Source organism: Anolis sagrei, chromosome 7 (assembly GCF_037176765.1).
Source record: "Anolis sagrei isolate rAnoSag1 chromosome 7, rAnoSag1.mat, whole genome shotgun sequence".
Classification (NCBI taxonomy): Eukaryota; Metazoa; Chordata; class Lepidosauria; order Squamata; family Dactyloidae; genus Anolis; species Anolis sagrei.
In genome coordinates this window covers 43,455,846-43,473,678 of record NC_090027.1, presented here as the reverse complement: position 1 = coordinate 43,473,678, position 17,833 = coordinate 43,455,846, and the positions used below count along the sequence as shown (strand labels likewise).

Below are 17,833 nucleotides of genomic sequence, written 5' to 3'. Positions count from 1 at the left end.
TCGAGGCACCCCGCCCGGGAACCAGCCTGCGCCACGCCGACGCCCTCCGCGCCCTGCACTCCCGCCAACACTATCCACGTTCCGGGGCCCACGCCACCGCCGCGCAGGCGCCCCGGCACCCGCATGCGCCCAGCCGCGCCAATAGCAAGCAGGCATAACCAAGGAGCGCATTCAGGGTCCCGGGACTGTGCAGCGGAGCCGCCCCGGAATCGGAATATGATAAACGGAGCCAGTTAGAGGAAAGCATAATCACAGAGTGTATTCAGGATACGGGGTGAGTGCCGCGGAGAAACCCCGGCACGCGCATACCTCGAACAGCGCCAATAGGAGACAAGCATAACCAGGGTGGGGATTCAGGATCCGGGGTTACAGCCCGGCATTGGTATATGACGAGCGGAGAACGCAGGAGACAAGCATAACTAGGGAGCGGATTCAGGGTCCGGGGCCAGCGCCGCGGAGGCGCCCCGGCACATGCATATCTAGAGCTGCGCCGATAGGAGGCAAGTATAATGAGGTAATGTATTCAGGTTCCGGAAAAACCCCGGCACTCGCATACGCTGAACAACGCCAATAGGAGGCAGGCATAACCAGGAAAGATATTCAGTGCTCGGGGCGAGTGCCGCGGAGAAACCCCGGCACGCGCATACGCCGAGCAACGCCGATAGGAGACAGGCATAACTAGGGAGTGGATTCAGCGTCCGGTGTTACCGCCGCGGAGGAGCCCCGGCAGCAGTATACGACGAGGAGAGCCAACAGAAGGCAAGCATAACTTTGAGGCAAATTCAGAGTCCGGGGCCAGCGCCGCGGAGGCGCCCCGGAACATGCATTGCTAGGCTGTACCGACTAAAGTCAAATATATCCAGGGACTGTATTCATGTTCCGGAGAAACCCCCGACACTCGCATACGCCGAAAAACTTCAATAGGAGGCAGGCATAACCAGGAAAGGTATACATTGCCCGGGGCGAGTGCCGCGGAGAAACCCCGGCACGCGCATACCTCGAGCAACGCCGATAGCAGACAGGTATAACTAGGGAGCGGATTCAGGGTGCGGGGTTACAGCCGCGGAGGAGCCCCGGCATCGGCATATAACGAGCAGACCTGGCAGAAGGAAAGCATAACTTAGAGGCAAATTCAGAGTCCGGGGCCAGCGTCGCGGAGGAGCCCCAGCACAAGCATTTCTTGAGCAGCGCTGACAGGAGGCAAAGCATAATCAGGGAGAGTATTCAGGTTGCGGTGTGGTGAGTGAATTAGAGCGAGACATCCCGAGGAGTGAGGTGGAATGGGCCTTAAGAAGCATTGCTAACAACAAGGCAGCAGGAGACGACGGGATCCCAGCTGAACTGTTAAAATCTTAAAAGATGATGCTGTCAAGGTGATGCATGCCATTTGCCAGCAAATATGGAAAACACAAGAATGGCCATCAGACTGGAAAAAATCAACTTATATCCCCATACCAAAAAAGGGAAATGCGAAAGACTGCTCAAACTTCCGTACAGTGGCCCTTATTTCTCATGCCAGTAAGGTAATGCTCAAGATCCTGCAAGGAAGACTCCAGCAAGACATGGAGCGAGAGTTGCCAGATGTTCAAGCTGGGTTCAGAAAAAGCAGAGGAACCAGAGACCAGATTGCCAATATCCGGATGCTGGAGAATGGAGAAAGGCAGGGAGTTTCAGAAAAACATCTCTTTCTGCTTCATTGACTACTCTAAAGCCTTTGACTGTGTGGATCATCATAAATGGTGGCAAGTTCTGGGTGGGATGGGCATCCCAAGCCCCCTTCCCTCTCTCCTGAGGAATCTGTACAAGGACCAAGGAGCCACAGTCAGAACTGACCACGAAACAACAGACTGGTTCAAGATTGGGAAAGACGTCCGGCAAGGCTGCATCCTCTCACCCAACCTTTTTAACTTGTATGCAGAACACATCATGCGAGGATGTGCGGGGCTTGAGGAATGCAAAGCAGGGGTAAAAATTGCCGGAAGAAACATTAACAACCTCAGATACGCAGATGACACCACTCTGATGGCCAAAAGTGAGAAGGAGCTGAGGAGCCTTCTAATCAAGGGGAAAGAAGAAAGCGCAAAAGCCGGGTTGCAGCTAAACATCAAAAAAACCAAGATTATGGCAACAAGAATGATTGACAACTGGGAAATAGAGGGAGAAAATGTGGAGGCCATGACAGGGTTTGTATTTTTAGGAGCAAAGATTACTTGCAGATGCAGACTGTGGCCAGGAAATCAGGAGACCCTTCCTTCTTGGGAGGAGAGCAATGTCCAGTCTCGATAAAATAGTGAAGAGTAGAGACATCAGACTGGCAACCAAGATCCATTGCCTAGTCAAAGCCATGGTATTCCCTGTAGTCACCTACGGAGGTGAGAGCTGGACCTTCGGGAAGGCTGAGCGAAGGAAGATCGATGCTTTTGAGCTGTGATGTTGGAGGAAAGTGCTGAGAGTGCCTTGGACTGCGAGAAGATCCAACCAGTCCATCCTCCAGGAAATAAAGCCCGGCTGCTCATTGGAGGGAAGGAGACGAGAGGGAAAGCTGAAGTACTTTGGCCACATCATGAGGAGATAGGAAAGCCTAGAGAAAGGGATGATGCTGGGGAAAGTGGAAGGCAAAAGGAAGAGGGGCCGACCAAGGGCAAGGTGGATGGATGGCATCCTTGAAGTAACTGGACTGACCTTGAAGGAGCTGGGGGTGGTGACGGCCGACAGGGAGCTCTGGCGTGGGCTGGTCCATGAGGTCACGAAGAGTCGAGACGACTGAACGAATGAACAACAACAACAACATTCAGGTTGCGGGGGCACCCAGGCACTCGCATATGCCGAGAAACTTCAATAGGAGGCAGGCATAACCAGGAAAGATATTCAGTGCTCGGGGCCATAGCCGCGGAGGCGCCCTGGAACATGCATGTACTAAGCTGTGCCGACTAGAGGCAAATATATCCAGGGAGTGTATTCAGGTTCCGGAGGCACCGGCACTCACATACGCCGAGAAACTTCAATAGGAGGCAGGCATAACTGGGGAACGTATTCAGAGCCCGGGGCCAGCACCGCGGAGGTGCCCCTGCACCAGTATATCCGGAGCAGCGCCAGCAGGAGCCAGGCATAACCAGGGAGCGGATTCAGAGTCCGGGGCCATCCCTTTAGTGTTTTTCAATGAGCATCTCATCCAGTGTCACCCAATTCAAATTCGTTTTGTGGCAGCCACAATAACATAATTTCCAAAGGGAAACAACTATTTTCAAAGTGAGGACTGAACAATTAAAGAGGAAATAACACTTTTGAACCAGGAACATGACATATTTTTTTGTTTACATACTATTAGGTCAAGCCTGGGCAAATTTTGGGCTTCCAGGTGTTTTGGACTCCAACTCCCATCATTCCTAACGGCCTCGGGCCCTTTCCTTTTGCCCCTCAGCCGCTTAAGCGGCTGAGGGGCAAAAGGAAGGGGCCCGAGGCCGTTAGGAATGATGGGAGTTGGAGTCCAAAACACCTGGAAGCCCAAAATTTGCTCATACCTGCATTAGGTGGATGATTCAATAACAAACTCTAAGTCGAAGGTGGCCTATGAAAAGCACAACGGAGACCAACCACATTTCCATCTCAATATAGTATTTAATATTATTAGGACTCCAACGACAAAAGAAACATCCCTTTCAGACATCGTATCCAACCAGTCCGCGCTTGCCGATGATTTCGCCAATGTAGAACCACATCAGGACTTCCGTCGCCACCAAGCCGTTCCTGAGGGCTTCCTAAAAGGAATGGAGGAAAAAGAAAAGAGAAATAATGACTGTCTTCGCTACTACGGGAAGCCCCAAACTGAAAGGCCGTCGTCCCAAAGGGACTGTGGTGGGAAGCCAGGCAAGTGTTGTTATGAGAAATTCGTTTTGCCAGGCAACACTGATCGTATAATACTAATATTATGAATGTATTATATTATTGTCAGGTTTTACAATGTATTGTAATGTAATATAGCTGAGTCATGCACTGCTAATGGGATTCTATTGGGAATGAATAGCTATATTAACTGCCCTAAACAGTTCCGGCCCAAGTTACCTATCTGACCGCATCTCTGCCTATGAACCCACCAGGACTTTGAGATCTTCCGGGGAGACCCTGCTCTCGATCCCGCCTGCTTCTCAAGCTCGGCTGGCGGGGACGAGAGATAGGGCCTTCTCGGTGGTGGCTCCTCGGCTGTGGAACGCCCTTCCTACGGACATTAGACTAGCACCATCTCTAATGGTATTCCGCAAAAAGGTGAAGACCTGGATGTTTGTGCAGGCGTTTGAGTAATTTAGTGCAATCTGGTAATGGAACATAGGAAGGGAACAATGGACGACAAACCTGGACTAGGCTTGGATGATGAGAAGATTGGGTACGGTTGTTTTTTGTAATAATTGTGCATTGTAATTGCTTATTGGTAATTTATGGATAATGTGTTAAGTCAATTGTTATATGTTGTATGGAACCACTGCTGTTTCTACTGTTTTTACTGTTTGTGAACCGCTGTGAGTCGCCTTCGGGCTTGAGATACAGCGGTATATAAGCAAAGTAAATAAATAAATAATAAATAAATAAATGCATTAACTGTATATAGAACTTCATTTGGGGAATGTGTTCTGGCCTAGTCCAGGTGATTATGAATAATGTAATCCTGGGTCTGAGTTAAGTTAATGAGTTGGGAACCAATCAGAGATTGCTATGTGTAAATGAATTGTATATAAGGAAGTCATGTACAGTGTATTCTCTCTCCTTGTGCTGTGATGTTTTCTCTTGGTAATGGGAGTTCTGTGTGCCAAGTTTGGTTCAATTCAATCATTGCTGGAGTTCAGATTGTTGGTGAACTATAAATCCCAACAACTCGAACTCCCAAATAACAAAATCAATCAATTCCCCCTTCTCCCAATCCCACCACTATTCAAATTTGGGCATATCAGGTATTTGTGCCAAATGTGATCCAGTGAAAATATATCCTGCTTATCAGATAATTGCAGTACCATTCATAACAGGAGGAAAATTACAGTTATGAAGTAGCAAAATAATGTGATCGTTGGGGGTCACCACAACATGAGGTCGCAGCATTAGGAAGGTTGAGATACACTATTTATATTATATTATATTATTATATATATTAGTACAATGCTAATAAAATAGTATGTTTTATGTACATATGACTTGTAAGCCTCTCTGAGTCCCCTTCGGGGTGAGAAGGGGCGGCATATAAATGTCATAAATAAACAAATAAAATAGAATCATAGAATTCTAGAGTTGGAAGGTACTTCGTGGGCCATCCAGTCCAACCCCATTCTGCCAAGAAGCAGGAATATTGCATTCAAAGCACCCCTGACAGATGGCCATCCAGCCTTTGCTTAAAAGCCTCCAAAGAAGGAGCCTCTACCACACTCCGGGGCAGAGAGTTCCACTGCTGAACGGCTCTCACAGTCAGGAAGTTCTTCCTAATGTTCAGGTGGAATCTCCTTTCTTGTAGTTTGAAGAAAGCTAAGCTCTATTCCATACAGCCTGAGGATAGGACCCCAGGGCACTGCCTCTGAGAATGTCATAGAATCCTAGAGTTGGAAGAGACCTCGTGGGCCATCCAGTCCAACCCCATTCTGCCAAAAAGCAGGAAAACCACATTCAAAGCACCCCCGGCAGATGGCCATCCAGCCTCTGCTTAAAAGCCTACAAAGAAGGAGCCTTCACCACACTCCGGGGCAGAGAGTTCCACTGCTGAACGGCTCTCACAGTCAGGAAGTTCTTCCTAATATTCAGGTGGAATCTCCTTTCTTGTAGTTTGAAGCCATTGCTCCATTGCGTCCTAATCTCCAGGGAAGCAGTAAACAAGCTTGCTCCCTCCTCCCTAGGACTTCCCCTTACATATTTATACATGGCTGTCATCATGCCTCCTCTCAGCCTCCTCTTCTTCAGGCTAAACATGCCCAGCTCCTTAAGCTGCTCCTCATAGGGTTTGTTCTCCAGACCCTGGATCATTTGAGTCGTCCTCCTCTGGACACATTCCAGCTGAGTCAACATCTCCCTTCAATTGTGGTGCACAGAATTGGACACAATATTCCAGGTGTAGTCTACTCAAGGCAGAATAGAGGGGGCAACATTACTTCCCTAGATCTAGGCACTATTTATTTATTTAAAACTTCTATCTCCCGATCTTCTCTACCTCCGCAGAGGGACTCAGACCAGCTGTCAGCAAAGATTCAATGCTAACACTCAAAATCTAAAACATAATACATTAACATTAAATAACCAAATACTTATAGGATAAATTACATGAAAGCCGTTCGCCAAGACATACTATGGGAGTATAGATATACTATACTCCTATTGATGCAGGTCAAAATCCCATCATGGTTTGAGTCCACAGTGTTCTCTGGATGTATGTGAACAACAACTCCCAAACTCAAGGTCAATGCCCACCCAACCCTTCCAGTATTTTCTGTTGGTCATGGGAGTTCTGTGTGCCAAGTTTGATTCAATTCCATCATTGGTGGAGTTCAGAATGCTCTTTTATTATAGGTGAACTATAAATCCCAGCAATTATAACTCTCACAGGGCAAAATCAATACCCTCCCCCAATCCCACCAGTATTCAAATTTGGGTGTATTGGGTTTTTGTGCCAAATTTGGTCCAGTGTATGAAAATACATTCTGCATATCAGATATTTACATTACTATTCATAAACAGCAGCAAAATGACAGTTATGAAGTAGCAATGAAACTAATGTTATGGTTGGGGGGTCACCATAACATGAGGAAGCGCATGAAGGGGTCACAGCAGGTTGAGAACCACTGATCTAGCAGCTTGTGATCCCTTTATTTTATTAGTTTTAGATAAACTATTTTATGCAATGCTTTGGACATAAAATAAATAAATAAAAAATTCATTTCCCCTTTCCAATATTTTGCTATTATTATTATTATTAATAATAATAATAATAATAATAATAAATAAATACCCCGCCAACATCTCCTCAACGGGGACTCGGGGTGGCTTACATGAGGCCAAGCCCAGACAACAGCGAAATAAAACCAAAAACATAAGCAATAAGCATCAGCATCAAAATTACATTAAAAAAATATGAATACAGTAACACAATAACATTACAATAAACACAATAGTCTAGCTGCTGTTAATTACATACCTATTAATTTTTATCCCTTTTGTCTTTCCCATAATCTCTTTTAATTAATAGCAATATTTCTTATGGATTACTTCTAATTTTTATATTTATAATATTTTCTAGTTAACTTATAACCATTTTCCAAAAACCTTGTACGTGTTTACAATCCCACCACATATGCATAGAGGTTCCGGTTTCCTGGCACCCTCTCCAACATTATTCATTATTGTTCCTATTCATAATGCTTACCCTTCTTGGTGTTAGATACGACTTCCAAATTAATTTAGTATAAATTAATATAATAATTAATTTAGAATTAATTTAGAATATATTAATGTAATATTAATTTAGAATAAATTAATATAATATAATTATATATAATCTATATAAATAAAAATGTAATGTTCGTTTGTGGGATTAACAGAACTCAAAAATCACTGGACGAATTGACATCAAATTTGGGGACAAAACACCTAATAACCCAATGTATGTCCTTCCCTCAAAAAATTGATTTTGTCATTTGGGAGTTGTAGTTGCTGGGATTTATAGTTCACCTACAATCAAAGAGCATTCTGAACCCCACCAACGATGGAATTGAACCAAACTTGGCACACAGGACTCTCTTGACCAACAGAAAACACTGGAAGGGTTTGGTGGGCAGTGTCCTTTGGTTTTGGAGTTGTAGTTCACCTACATCCAAAGATCCCTGTGGACTCAAACAATGATGGATCTGGACCAAACTCTACACGAATACTCAATATGCCCAAATATGAACACTGGTAGAGTTTGGGGGAAATAGAATCTTGACATTTGGGAGTTGTAGTTGCTGGGATTTATAGTTCACTACAATCACAGAGCACTCTGAACCGCATCAATGATAGAATTGGGCCAAACCTCCCACACAGAACCCCCATGTAGGCCACAGCAATGCGTGGTAGGGGATGGCTAGTTTTATATGGGGGGGGGGGGGGGAAGAGAATGATGCTGGGGAAAAAGGAAGGAAAAAGGAAGAGGGGCCGACCAAGGGCAAGATGGATGGATGGCATCCTTGAAGTGACTGGATTGATCTTGAAGGAGCTGGGGGTGGTGATGGCGAATAGGGAGTTCTGATGTGGGCTGGTCCATGAGGTCATGAAGAGTCGGAAACGACTGAATGAATGAACAACAACAATATATAACAATAATAACAATAATACTTTATTTATACCCTACCACCATCTCCCCAAGGGACTCGGAGCGGCTTACATGAGGCCAAGCCCAACAACACATCAATAAAACAAGAAAGCAGCAAACAAAACCCATACCAATAATATAAATCACACATAAACATTAACACATAAGATTTAAAAACCTATGGCCGGGCCAAATGTAATAATTTAAAATTAAAAATAAATGCTGCCAATGTTGGGGCATGCCTGATATCTCTGGGAAGTGAGTTCCAGAGTCGTGGGGGCCACCACCGAGAAGGCCCTCTCCCTCGTCCCCACCAATCGCGCCTGCGAGAGAGGCGGGAGTGAGAGCAGGGCCTCTCCAGATGAACTAAGAGAAGGCACACTGGAATAGCCACGTTTTCAGGCTCCTCTTAAAGACTGCCAATGTTGGGGCATGCCTGATATCTCTGGGAAGTGAATTCCAGAGTTGTGGGGGCCACCACCGAGAAGGCCCTCTCCCTTGTCCCCACCAATCGTGCCTGCGAAGGAGGTGGGAGCGAGAGCAGGGCCTCTCCGGATGAACAAAGAGAAGGCACACTGGAATAGCCACGTTTTCAGGCTCCTCCTAAAGACTGCCAATGTTGGGGCATGCCTGATATCTCTGGGAAGGGAGTTCCAGAGCCAGGGGGTCCACCACCGAGAAGGCCCTCGGTCCCTGCGAGGGAGGTGGGAACGAGAGCAGGGTTTCTCCAGATGAACAAAGAGAAGGCACACTGGAATAGCCACGTTTTCAGGCTCCTCCTAAAGACTGCCAATGTTGGGGCATGCCTGATATCTCTGGGAAGGGAGTTCCAGAGCCAGGGGGTCCACCACCGAGAAGGCCCTCGGTCCCTGCGAGGGAGGTGGGAACGAGAGCAGGGTTTCTCCAGATGAACAAAGAGAAGGCACACTGGAATAGCCACGTTTTCAGGCACCTCCTAAAGACTGCCAATGTTGGGGCATGCCTGATATCTCTGGGAAGGGAGTTCCAGAGCCAGGGGGTCCACCACCGAGAAGGCCCTCGGTCCCTGCGAGGGAGGTGGGAACGAGAGCAGGGTTTCTCCAGATGAACAAAGAGAAGGCACACTGGAATAGCCACGTTTTCAGGCTCCTCCTAAAGACTGCCAATGTTGGGGCATGCCTGATATCTCTGGGAAGGGAGTTCCAGAGCCAGGGGGTCCACCACCGAGAAGGCCCTCGGTCCCTGCGAGGGAGGTGGGAACGAGAGCAGGGTTTCTCCAGATGAACAAAGAGAAGGCACACTGGAATAGCCACGTTTTCAGGCTCCTCCTAAAGACTGCCAATGTTGGGGCATGCCTGATATCTCTGGGAAGGGAGTTCCAGAGCCAGGGGGTCCACCACCGAGAAGGCCCTCGGTCCCTGCGAGGGAGGTGGGAACGAGAGCAGGGTTTCTCCAGATGAACAAAGAGAAGGCACACTGGAATAGCCACGTTTTCAGGTACCTCCTAAAGACTGCCAATGTTGGGGCATGCCTGATATCTCTGGGAAGTGAATTCCAGAGTTGTGGGGGCCACCACCGAGAAGGCCCTCTCCCTTGTCCCCACCAATCGTGCCTGCGAAGGAGGTGGGAGCGAGAGCAGGGCCTCTCCGGATGAACGAAGAGAAGGCACACTGGAATAGCCACATTTTCAGGCTCCTCCTAAAGACTGCCAATGTTGGGGCATGCCTGATATCTCTGGGAAGTGAGTTCCAGAGCCAGGTGGTCCACCACCGAGAAGGCCCTCGGTCCCTGCGAGGGAGGTGGGAACGAGAACAGGGCTTCTCCAGATGAACAAAGAGAAGGCACACTGGAATAGCCACGTTTTCAGGCTCCTCCTAAAGACTGCCAATGTTGGGGCATGCCTGATATCTCTGGGAAGGGAGTTCCAGAGCCAGGGGGTCCACCACCGAGAAGGCCCTCGGTCCCTGCGAGGGAGGTGGGAACGAGAGCAGGGTTTCTCCAGATGAACAAAGAGAAGGCACACTGGAATAGCCACGTTTTCAGGTACCTCCTAAAGACTGCCAATGTTGGGGCATGCCTGATATCTCTGGGAAGTGAATTCCAGAGTTGTGGGGGCCACCACCGAGAAGGCCCTCTCCCTTGTCCCCACCAATCGTGCCTGCGAAGGAGGTGGGAGCGAGAGCAGGGCCTCTCCGGATGAACGAAGAGAAGGCACACTGGAATAGCCACATTTTCAGGCTCCTCCTAAAGACTGCCAATGTTGGGGCATGCCTGATATCTCTGGGAAGTGAGTTCCAGAGCCAGGTGGTCCACCACCGAGAAGGCCCTCGGTCCCTGCGAGGGAGGTGGGAACGAGAACAGGGCTTCTCCAGATGAACAAAGAGAAGGCACACTGGAATAGCCACGTTTTCAGGCTCCTCCTAAAGACTGCCAATGTTGGGGCATGCCTGATATCTCTGGGAAGGGAGTTCCAGAGCCAGGTGGTCCACCACCGAGAAGGCCCTCGGTCCCTGCGAGGGAGGTGGGAACGAGAGCAGGGTTTCTCCAGATGAACAAAGAGAAGGCACACTGGAATAGCCACGTTTTCAGGTACCTCCTAAAGACTGCCAATGTTGGGGCATGCCTGATATCTCTGGGAAGGGAGTTCCAGAGTTGGGGGGGGGGGGGCACCACCAAGAAGGCCCTCTCCTTCATCCCCACCAATCGCGCCTGCGAGGGAGGTGGATATATATGGATATATTTTACAAATATTTAAAAAATGCAGCCATCAAACTGTAGGACATTCACAAAAGAAAGATTATTCCACGAATGATGGCTGCAAGCATAATTTCTGGTCCAGAACAGAGGGGCAAGAAGCCTGGATGAAGGCATGTCTCTGGGAGGGAAGAACCTAAAGAAGTGAAATGTTTGGCTGGGGAAGCTGTTTGTTCTCCTTCTGGAACGGATCTCTCCCGGGGAGCGGCTTCCACCCGGGATGGGGCTTACCTTGACGGTGAGCTGTGCCAGGCGGCCGGACTGGAAGCTCTTCACGAGCCCCTTCATGCTCTCGATGGCCTGCGGGATCTCGGCCGGAGTCGGGGGAACCAGCTCGACCTTGGCGTAGTACCAGAAGGTGGCCAGGCGGGGCCTCGAATAAGCGACAGCGGCTGCAACAACAACAGAAGGGACAGGGTCAAGCTCCGAGCAGGAAGACCAAATAAAATGTTATTTATTTATTTATTTATTTATTTATTTACAGTATTTGTATACCGTTTTTCTCACCCCGAGGGAGACTCAAAGCGGTTTACACACAAGTAATGGCAAAAATTCAATGCCAGCACAAACAATTACAATTATACACTACAATTAGACATAAGTCAAGTTAAAAACAGTACATCCACAAGCAATAAAACAATCATTAAAACTATAAAACAGTCTCGTCTGTTGAGTCGCCGTTCCAGTCATTGTCTTTCTGAAATGCTGCATACATTTACTTCTACTGCCTGAATGCCTGGTCCCAAAACCATGATTTTAATGTTTTTCTAAAAGCCATGTTTTCAAACTGTTAGGTTGGCAGAAGATGGGGCTAACAGCAGGAGCTCACCCCACTCCCAAAGTAATACCTATTAATCTACTCACATTTGCATGTTTTCGAACTGCTAGGTTGGCAGAAGCTGGGGCTAACAGTAGGAGCTCACCCCACTCCCAAAGTAATACCTATTAATCTACTCACATTTGCATGTTTTCGAACTGCTAGGTTGGCAGAAGCTGGGGCTAACAGTAGGAGCTCACCCCACTCCCAAAGTAATACCTATTAATCTACTCACATTTGCATGTTTTCGAACTGCTAGGTTGGCAGAAGCTGGGGCTAACAGTAGGAGCTCATCCCACTCCCAAAGTGATATTTATTATTCTACTCACATTTGCCTGTTTTTGAACTGCTAGGTTGCCAGAAGCTGGGACTAATGGCAGGAGCTCACCCCACTCCCAAAGTGATACCTAATATTCTACTCACATTTGCATGTTTTCGAACTGTTAGGTTGGCAGAAGCTGGGGCTAACAGCAGGAGCTCACCCCACTCCCAAAATGATACCTATTATTCTACTCACATTCACATATTTTCCGACCTTGGGAGCTCTACGGACAACGCCGACTGCTAGGTTGGCAGAAGCTAGGGCTAACACCTGAAACTCACCCCACTCCCAAGGTGGTACCTATTGATCTACTCACATTTGCATGTTTTCAAACTGTTAGGTTGGCAGAAGCTGGGGCCAAGAGCCGGAACTCACCCCACTCCCAAGGTGGTACCTATTGAACTACTCACATTTGCATGTTTTCCGACTGCTAGGTTGGCAAAAGCTGGGGCTAAGAGCCAGAACTCATCTCACTCCCAAAGTGATACCTATTCTACTCACATTTGCATGTTTTCAAACTGTTAGGTTGGCAGAAGCTGGGGCTAACAGTGGGACCTCACCCTGCTCCCTGGATTCAAACCTGCAACCTTTTGGTCAGCAAGTTCAGCAGCTCAGCAGTTTAACCCACTGCGCCGCTGGGGGCTCCTTCAAGTAATGGATTGGGTGTCCTTTAAATAATATATTCTACGAGAGCAAAGGAAAATGATAATATAGAACAATAATATAGGCACCGCAGATTATTTGAGGATGCAGAAATGCTGGCCCACTCTCACAACCACCATGTCAGACTACACAGAAGACACTGAAATACACAAGCAGGTGGACAATCTCAACAGAAAGGAGGAAACCATGAAAATGAACACAACTTGGATACCAGTGTTAAAAAAACTCTAGGATCAGGACTGTTAACGAAGAACAACACGCAAAAACAGGGGAATTCCAGACAGGAAACAATCAGGGCCAACTAACACCTCCCAACCAAGTATTCCCCCAGACAGGAAGCTGCCAAGCTTTGCAGCTGCAAGGCTACTCAATACTAATCAAGGTGGCCAAATGCAGCATTCACACTTGCCTCCAACTGATAAGGCTTCTTTCTCCCACTCTGGACACCATTCCACAGGTATATAAACCCCATTTAATAATAATAATAATAATAATAATAATAATAATAATAATAATAATAATAATAAAAACTTTATTTATACCCCGCCACCATCTCCCCAAGGGGACTCGGGGTGGCTAACATGAGGCCAAGCCCAACAATACATCAATAAAACAACAAAGCAGTAAACAAATAAAACAATACAGGCAATAACACAAAAAAATTAAAAACCTATGGCCAGGCCAGATGTAATAAATTAACATTTTAAAATAAACATTGGGCATGAACAGAGGTCGGCTGTATCTAAGCAAGGTTTCACTAGTTTTCAACAGACCTCTCAAGCTCTGAGGATGCCTGCCAGAGATGGGGGTGAAATGTCAGGAGAGAATGCTTCTGGATCATGGCCAGGTAGCTCAGAAAGCTTACAGGAATCCAAAACAGAAAAATGCCATTATTATTATTATTTGAAACATAAGATGAGTCCACAGCAGACACTCTGCAGGCTGATGTATTGGACCACACGTCAGACACTTACCAATAATAATAATAATAATAATAATAATAATAATAATAAATATTATTATAATTTATTGTATATAATAAATCTATATAAATAAAAATGTAATGTTCGTTTGTGGGATTAACAGAACTCAAAAACCACTGGACGAATTGACACCAAAATTGGACACAAAATACCTAACAACCCAATGTATGTCCTTCACTCAAAAAAAATTTAATTTTGTCATTTGGAAGTTGTAATTGCTGGGATTAATAGTTCAGCTACAATCAAAGAGCCTTCTGAACCCCACCAACAATGGAATTGACCCAAACTTGGCACACAGTTCTCCCATGACCAAAAGAAAATACTGGAAGGGTTTGGTGGGCAGTGTCCTTTGGTTTTGGAGTTGTAGTTCACCTACATCCAGAGATCACTGTGGACTCAAACAATGATGGATCTGGACCAAACTTGGCACCAATACTCAATATGCCCAAATGTGAACACTGGTGGAGTTTGGGGAAAATTGAATCTTGATATTTGGGAGTTGTAGTTGCTGGGATTTGTAGTCCACCTACAATCACAGAGCATTCTGAACCCCACCAACGATAGAACTGGGCCAAACCTCCCACACAGAACTCCCATGTGGGTCACAGCAACGCATGGGAGGGGACGGCTAGTAATAATAATAATAATTATTATTATTATTTAGTATATATAATAAATTCCTAAATAATGTAGAAAACACTAAAATAATTAAAAATCATCCTGTTGGGAAATATATTTAAATATTCGACAATACAAATATTATAAATAAATAAATATTTATGTATGACACACATATATATTATATTACTTTACATTTTATATCTTGTGTGTATATATATTCATTCTTTCACAAAATATTATATTATATTGTGTATACAAAATATATTATAGTACTATATATTTTATGCCTTGTAATATATATATTTGTATTGTCGAATATTTAAATATTTGACAATACAAATATATAAATGACAAGGCATAAAATATATAGTACTATAATATATTTTGTATGCTTTGTAATATATATAATATTTGTATTGTCGAATATTTAAATATTTGACAATACAAATATTATAAATAAATATTTATGTATGACACACACACACACATATATATAACATATTACTTTATATTTTATATCTTGTGTGCATATATATTCATTCATTCACAAAATATTATATTATTACATTGTTTATATAAAATATATTATAGTACTATATATTTTATACCTTGTCATATATATATTTGTATTGTCGAATATTTAAATATTCGAGAATACAAATATTATAAATAAATAAATATTTATGTATAACATATATATATATAACTTATATATATATAATATTCGACAATACATATATTATAAATAACTAAATATTATATTGCCAAACAAGGCATAAAATATATAGTAATATAATGCACACACACACACACATATATATATATAACTTATATATATATAATATTCGACAATACATATATTATAAATAACTAAATATTATATATATATATGTTTGTGTGTGTGTGTGTGCATTATATTACTATATATTTTATTAAAATATAAAATATAATATATTTTATATTTTAATATTCGACAATACATATATTATAAATAACTAAATATTATATATATATATGTGTGTGTGTGTGTGTGCATTATATTACTATATATTTTATGCCTTGTTTGGCAAGGCTCCCCAAGGGTGATCTAGTCCGACCCCTTTCTGCCACAGACCCCATTCGACCCCTCCCGGCAGAGGCCCACCCTGCCTCTGCTGAAGCCTTTGGGGGCGGAAGCGAGCCATTCACCGGAGAGGAGCTGCGGGCCGCGGGTGGTGACGGTCTTGACCAGCTTCTGCGCGGCCTGCGCCATTCTCCGGCCGAAGAAAGAGCGAGGGAGCCGCGAGAACACGGGGAGAAGGCCCTGGCTGAGCGCCGCCGGAAGGAAGTCTCTCCCGCGAGGAGGAAGGGCCCTGAAGGTCACAATGGCTGCGAGGACCCCTCCTCCAGGGCTGCCCGCTGCAGCGCCTGATTCCGCTCTGCACAGGCACTTGTCGGGGCAGCCCCGGCCCCCTTCCTTCCTTCCTTCCTTCCTTCCTTCCTTCCTTCCTTCCTTCCTTCCTTCCTTCCTTCCTTCCTTCCTTCCTTCCTTCCTTCCTTCCTTCAAATATACAATGATAATAAAGCAGTATTTCTATTATATATGATCAGTAGTATTATATTTCATATATTAGTATGATTATATTACAATATTATTATATTATATTGCATTTAATTATTAGGATTATATTGTATTACATTATATATATATATATATATATATATATATATATATATATATGTAATTATATCACAATATTATAAGATATTGCATTTAATTATTAGGATTATATATTATCGGCATTATATTTCATATATTAGTATGATTATATTACAATATTATTATATTATATTGCATTTAATTATTAGGATTATATTGTATTACATTATATATATATATATATATATATATATATATGTAATTATATCACAATATTATAAGATATTGCATTTAATTATTAGGATTATATATTATCGGCATTATATTTCATATATTAGTATGATTATATTACAATATTATTATATTATATTGCATTTAATTATTAGGATTATATTGTATTACATTATATATATATATATGTAATTATATCACAATATTATAAAATATTGCATTTTATTATTAGGATTATATATTATCGGTATTATATTTCATATATTAGTATGATTATATTACAATATTATTATATTATATCGCATTTAATTATTAGGATTATATTGTATTACATTATATATATATATATATATATATATGTAATTATATCACAATATTATAAAATATTGCATTTTATTATTAGGATTATATATTATCGGTATTATATTTCATATATTAGTATGATTATATTACAATATTATTATATTATATTGCATTTAATTATTAGGATTATATTGTATTACATTATATATATATATATATATATATATATATATATGTAATTATATCACAATATTATAAGATATTGCATTTAATTATTAGGATTATATATTATCGGCATTATATTTCATATATTAGTATGATTATATTACAATATTATTATATTATATTGCATTTAATTATTAGGATTATATTGTATTACATTATATATATATATATGTAATTATATCACAATATTATAAAATATTGCATTTTATTATTAGGATTATATATTATCGGTATTATATTTCATATATTAGTATGATTATATTACAATATTATTATATTATATCGCATTTAATTATTAGGATTATATTGTATTACATTATATATATATATATATATATATATGTAATTATATCACAATATTATAAAATATTGCATTTTATTATTAGGATTATATATTATCGGTATTATATTTCATATATTAGTATGATTATATTACAATATTATTATATTATATTGCATTTAATTATTAGGATTATATTGTATTACATTATATATATATATATATATATATATATATGTAATTATATCACAATATTATTAAATATTGCATTTTATTATTAGGATTATATATTATCGGTATTATATTTCATATATTAGTATGATTATATTACAATATTATTATATTATATTGCATTTAATTATTAGGATTATATTGTATTACATTATATATATATATATATATATATATATATGTAATTATATCACAATATTATTAAATATTGCATTTTATTATTAGGATTATATATTATCGGTATTATATTTCATATATTAGTATGATTATATTACAATATTATTATTATATATTGCATTATATTATCAGGATTATATTGTTCTACATTATAATAAATGTATATATATTATTAGAATAGCACAATATTAGGAATATATATTATGAATATTATATTTCATATATTAGTCTGATTATATTACAATATTATTATAATATGTTTTATTATTAGAATTATATTGTATTACATTATAA

General features: G+C 42.0%; 1 protein-coding gene across 1 annotated transcript; it reads right to left on the bottom strand.

The window, feature by feature from the left end:
- Positions 1-3,598: 3,598 nt before the first annotated feature.
- ATP5MG (ATP synthase membrane subunit g) lies at positions 3,599-15,806 on the bottom strand. The gene is made up of 3 exons (XM_060787158.2): positions 15,642-15,806; positions 11,279-11,439; positions 3,599-3,758 (listed from the first exon to the last, which is right to left on the bottom strand). The coding sequence occupies exons 1-3, from the start codon at positions 15,703-15,705 to the stop codon at positions 3,660-3,662; spliced, it is 324 nt and encodes a 107-aa protein (XP_060643141.2). The 5' UTR covers positions 15,706-15,806; the 3' UTR covers positions 3,599-3,659.
- Between the last annotated feature and the right edge of the window lie 2,027 nt (positions 15,807-17,833).

What these genes read in the sequence shown, in the direction of transcription:
- ATP5MG (XM_060787158.2), bottom strand. Translation starts at nt 15,705, where the DNA reads ATGGCGCAGGCCGCGCAGAAGCTGGTCAAGACCGTCACCACCCGCGGC. An exon ending in CGGCCCGCAGCTCCTCTCCG is followed by an intron (nt 11,440 to 15,641) that starts GTGAATGGCTCG and finishes TTGTTGTTGCAG; the next exon opens with CCGCTGTCGCTTATTCGAGG. An exon ending in TGGCACAGCTCACCGTCAAG is followed by an intron (nt 3,759 to 11,278) that starts GTAAGCCCCATC and finishes CATTCCTTTTAG; the next exon opens with GAAGCCCTCAGGAACGGCTT.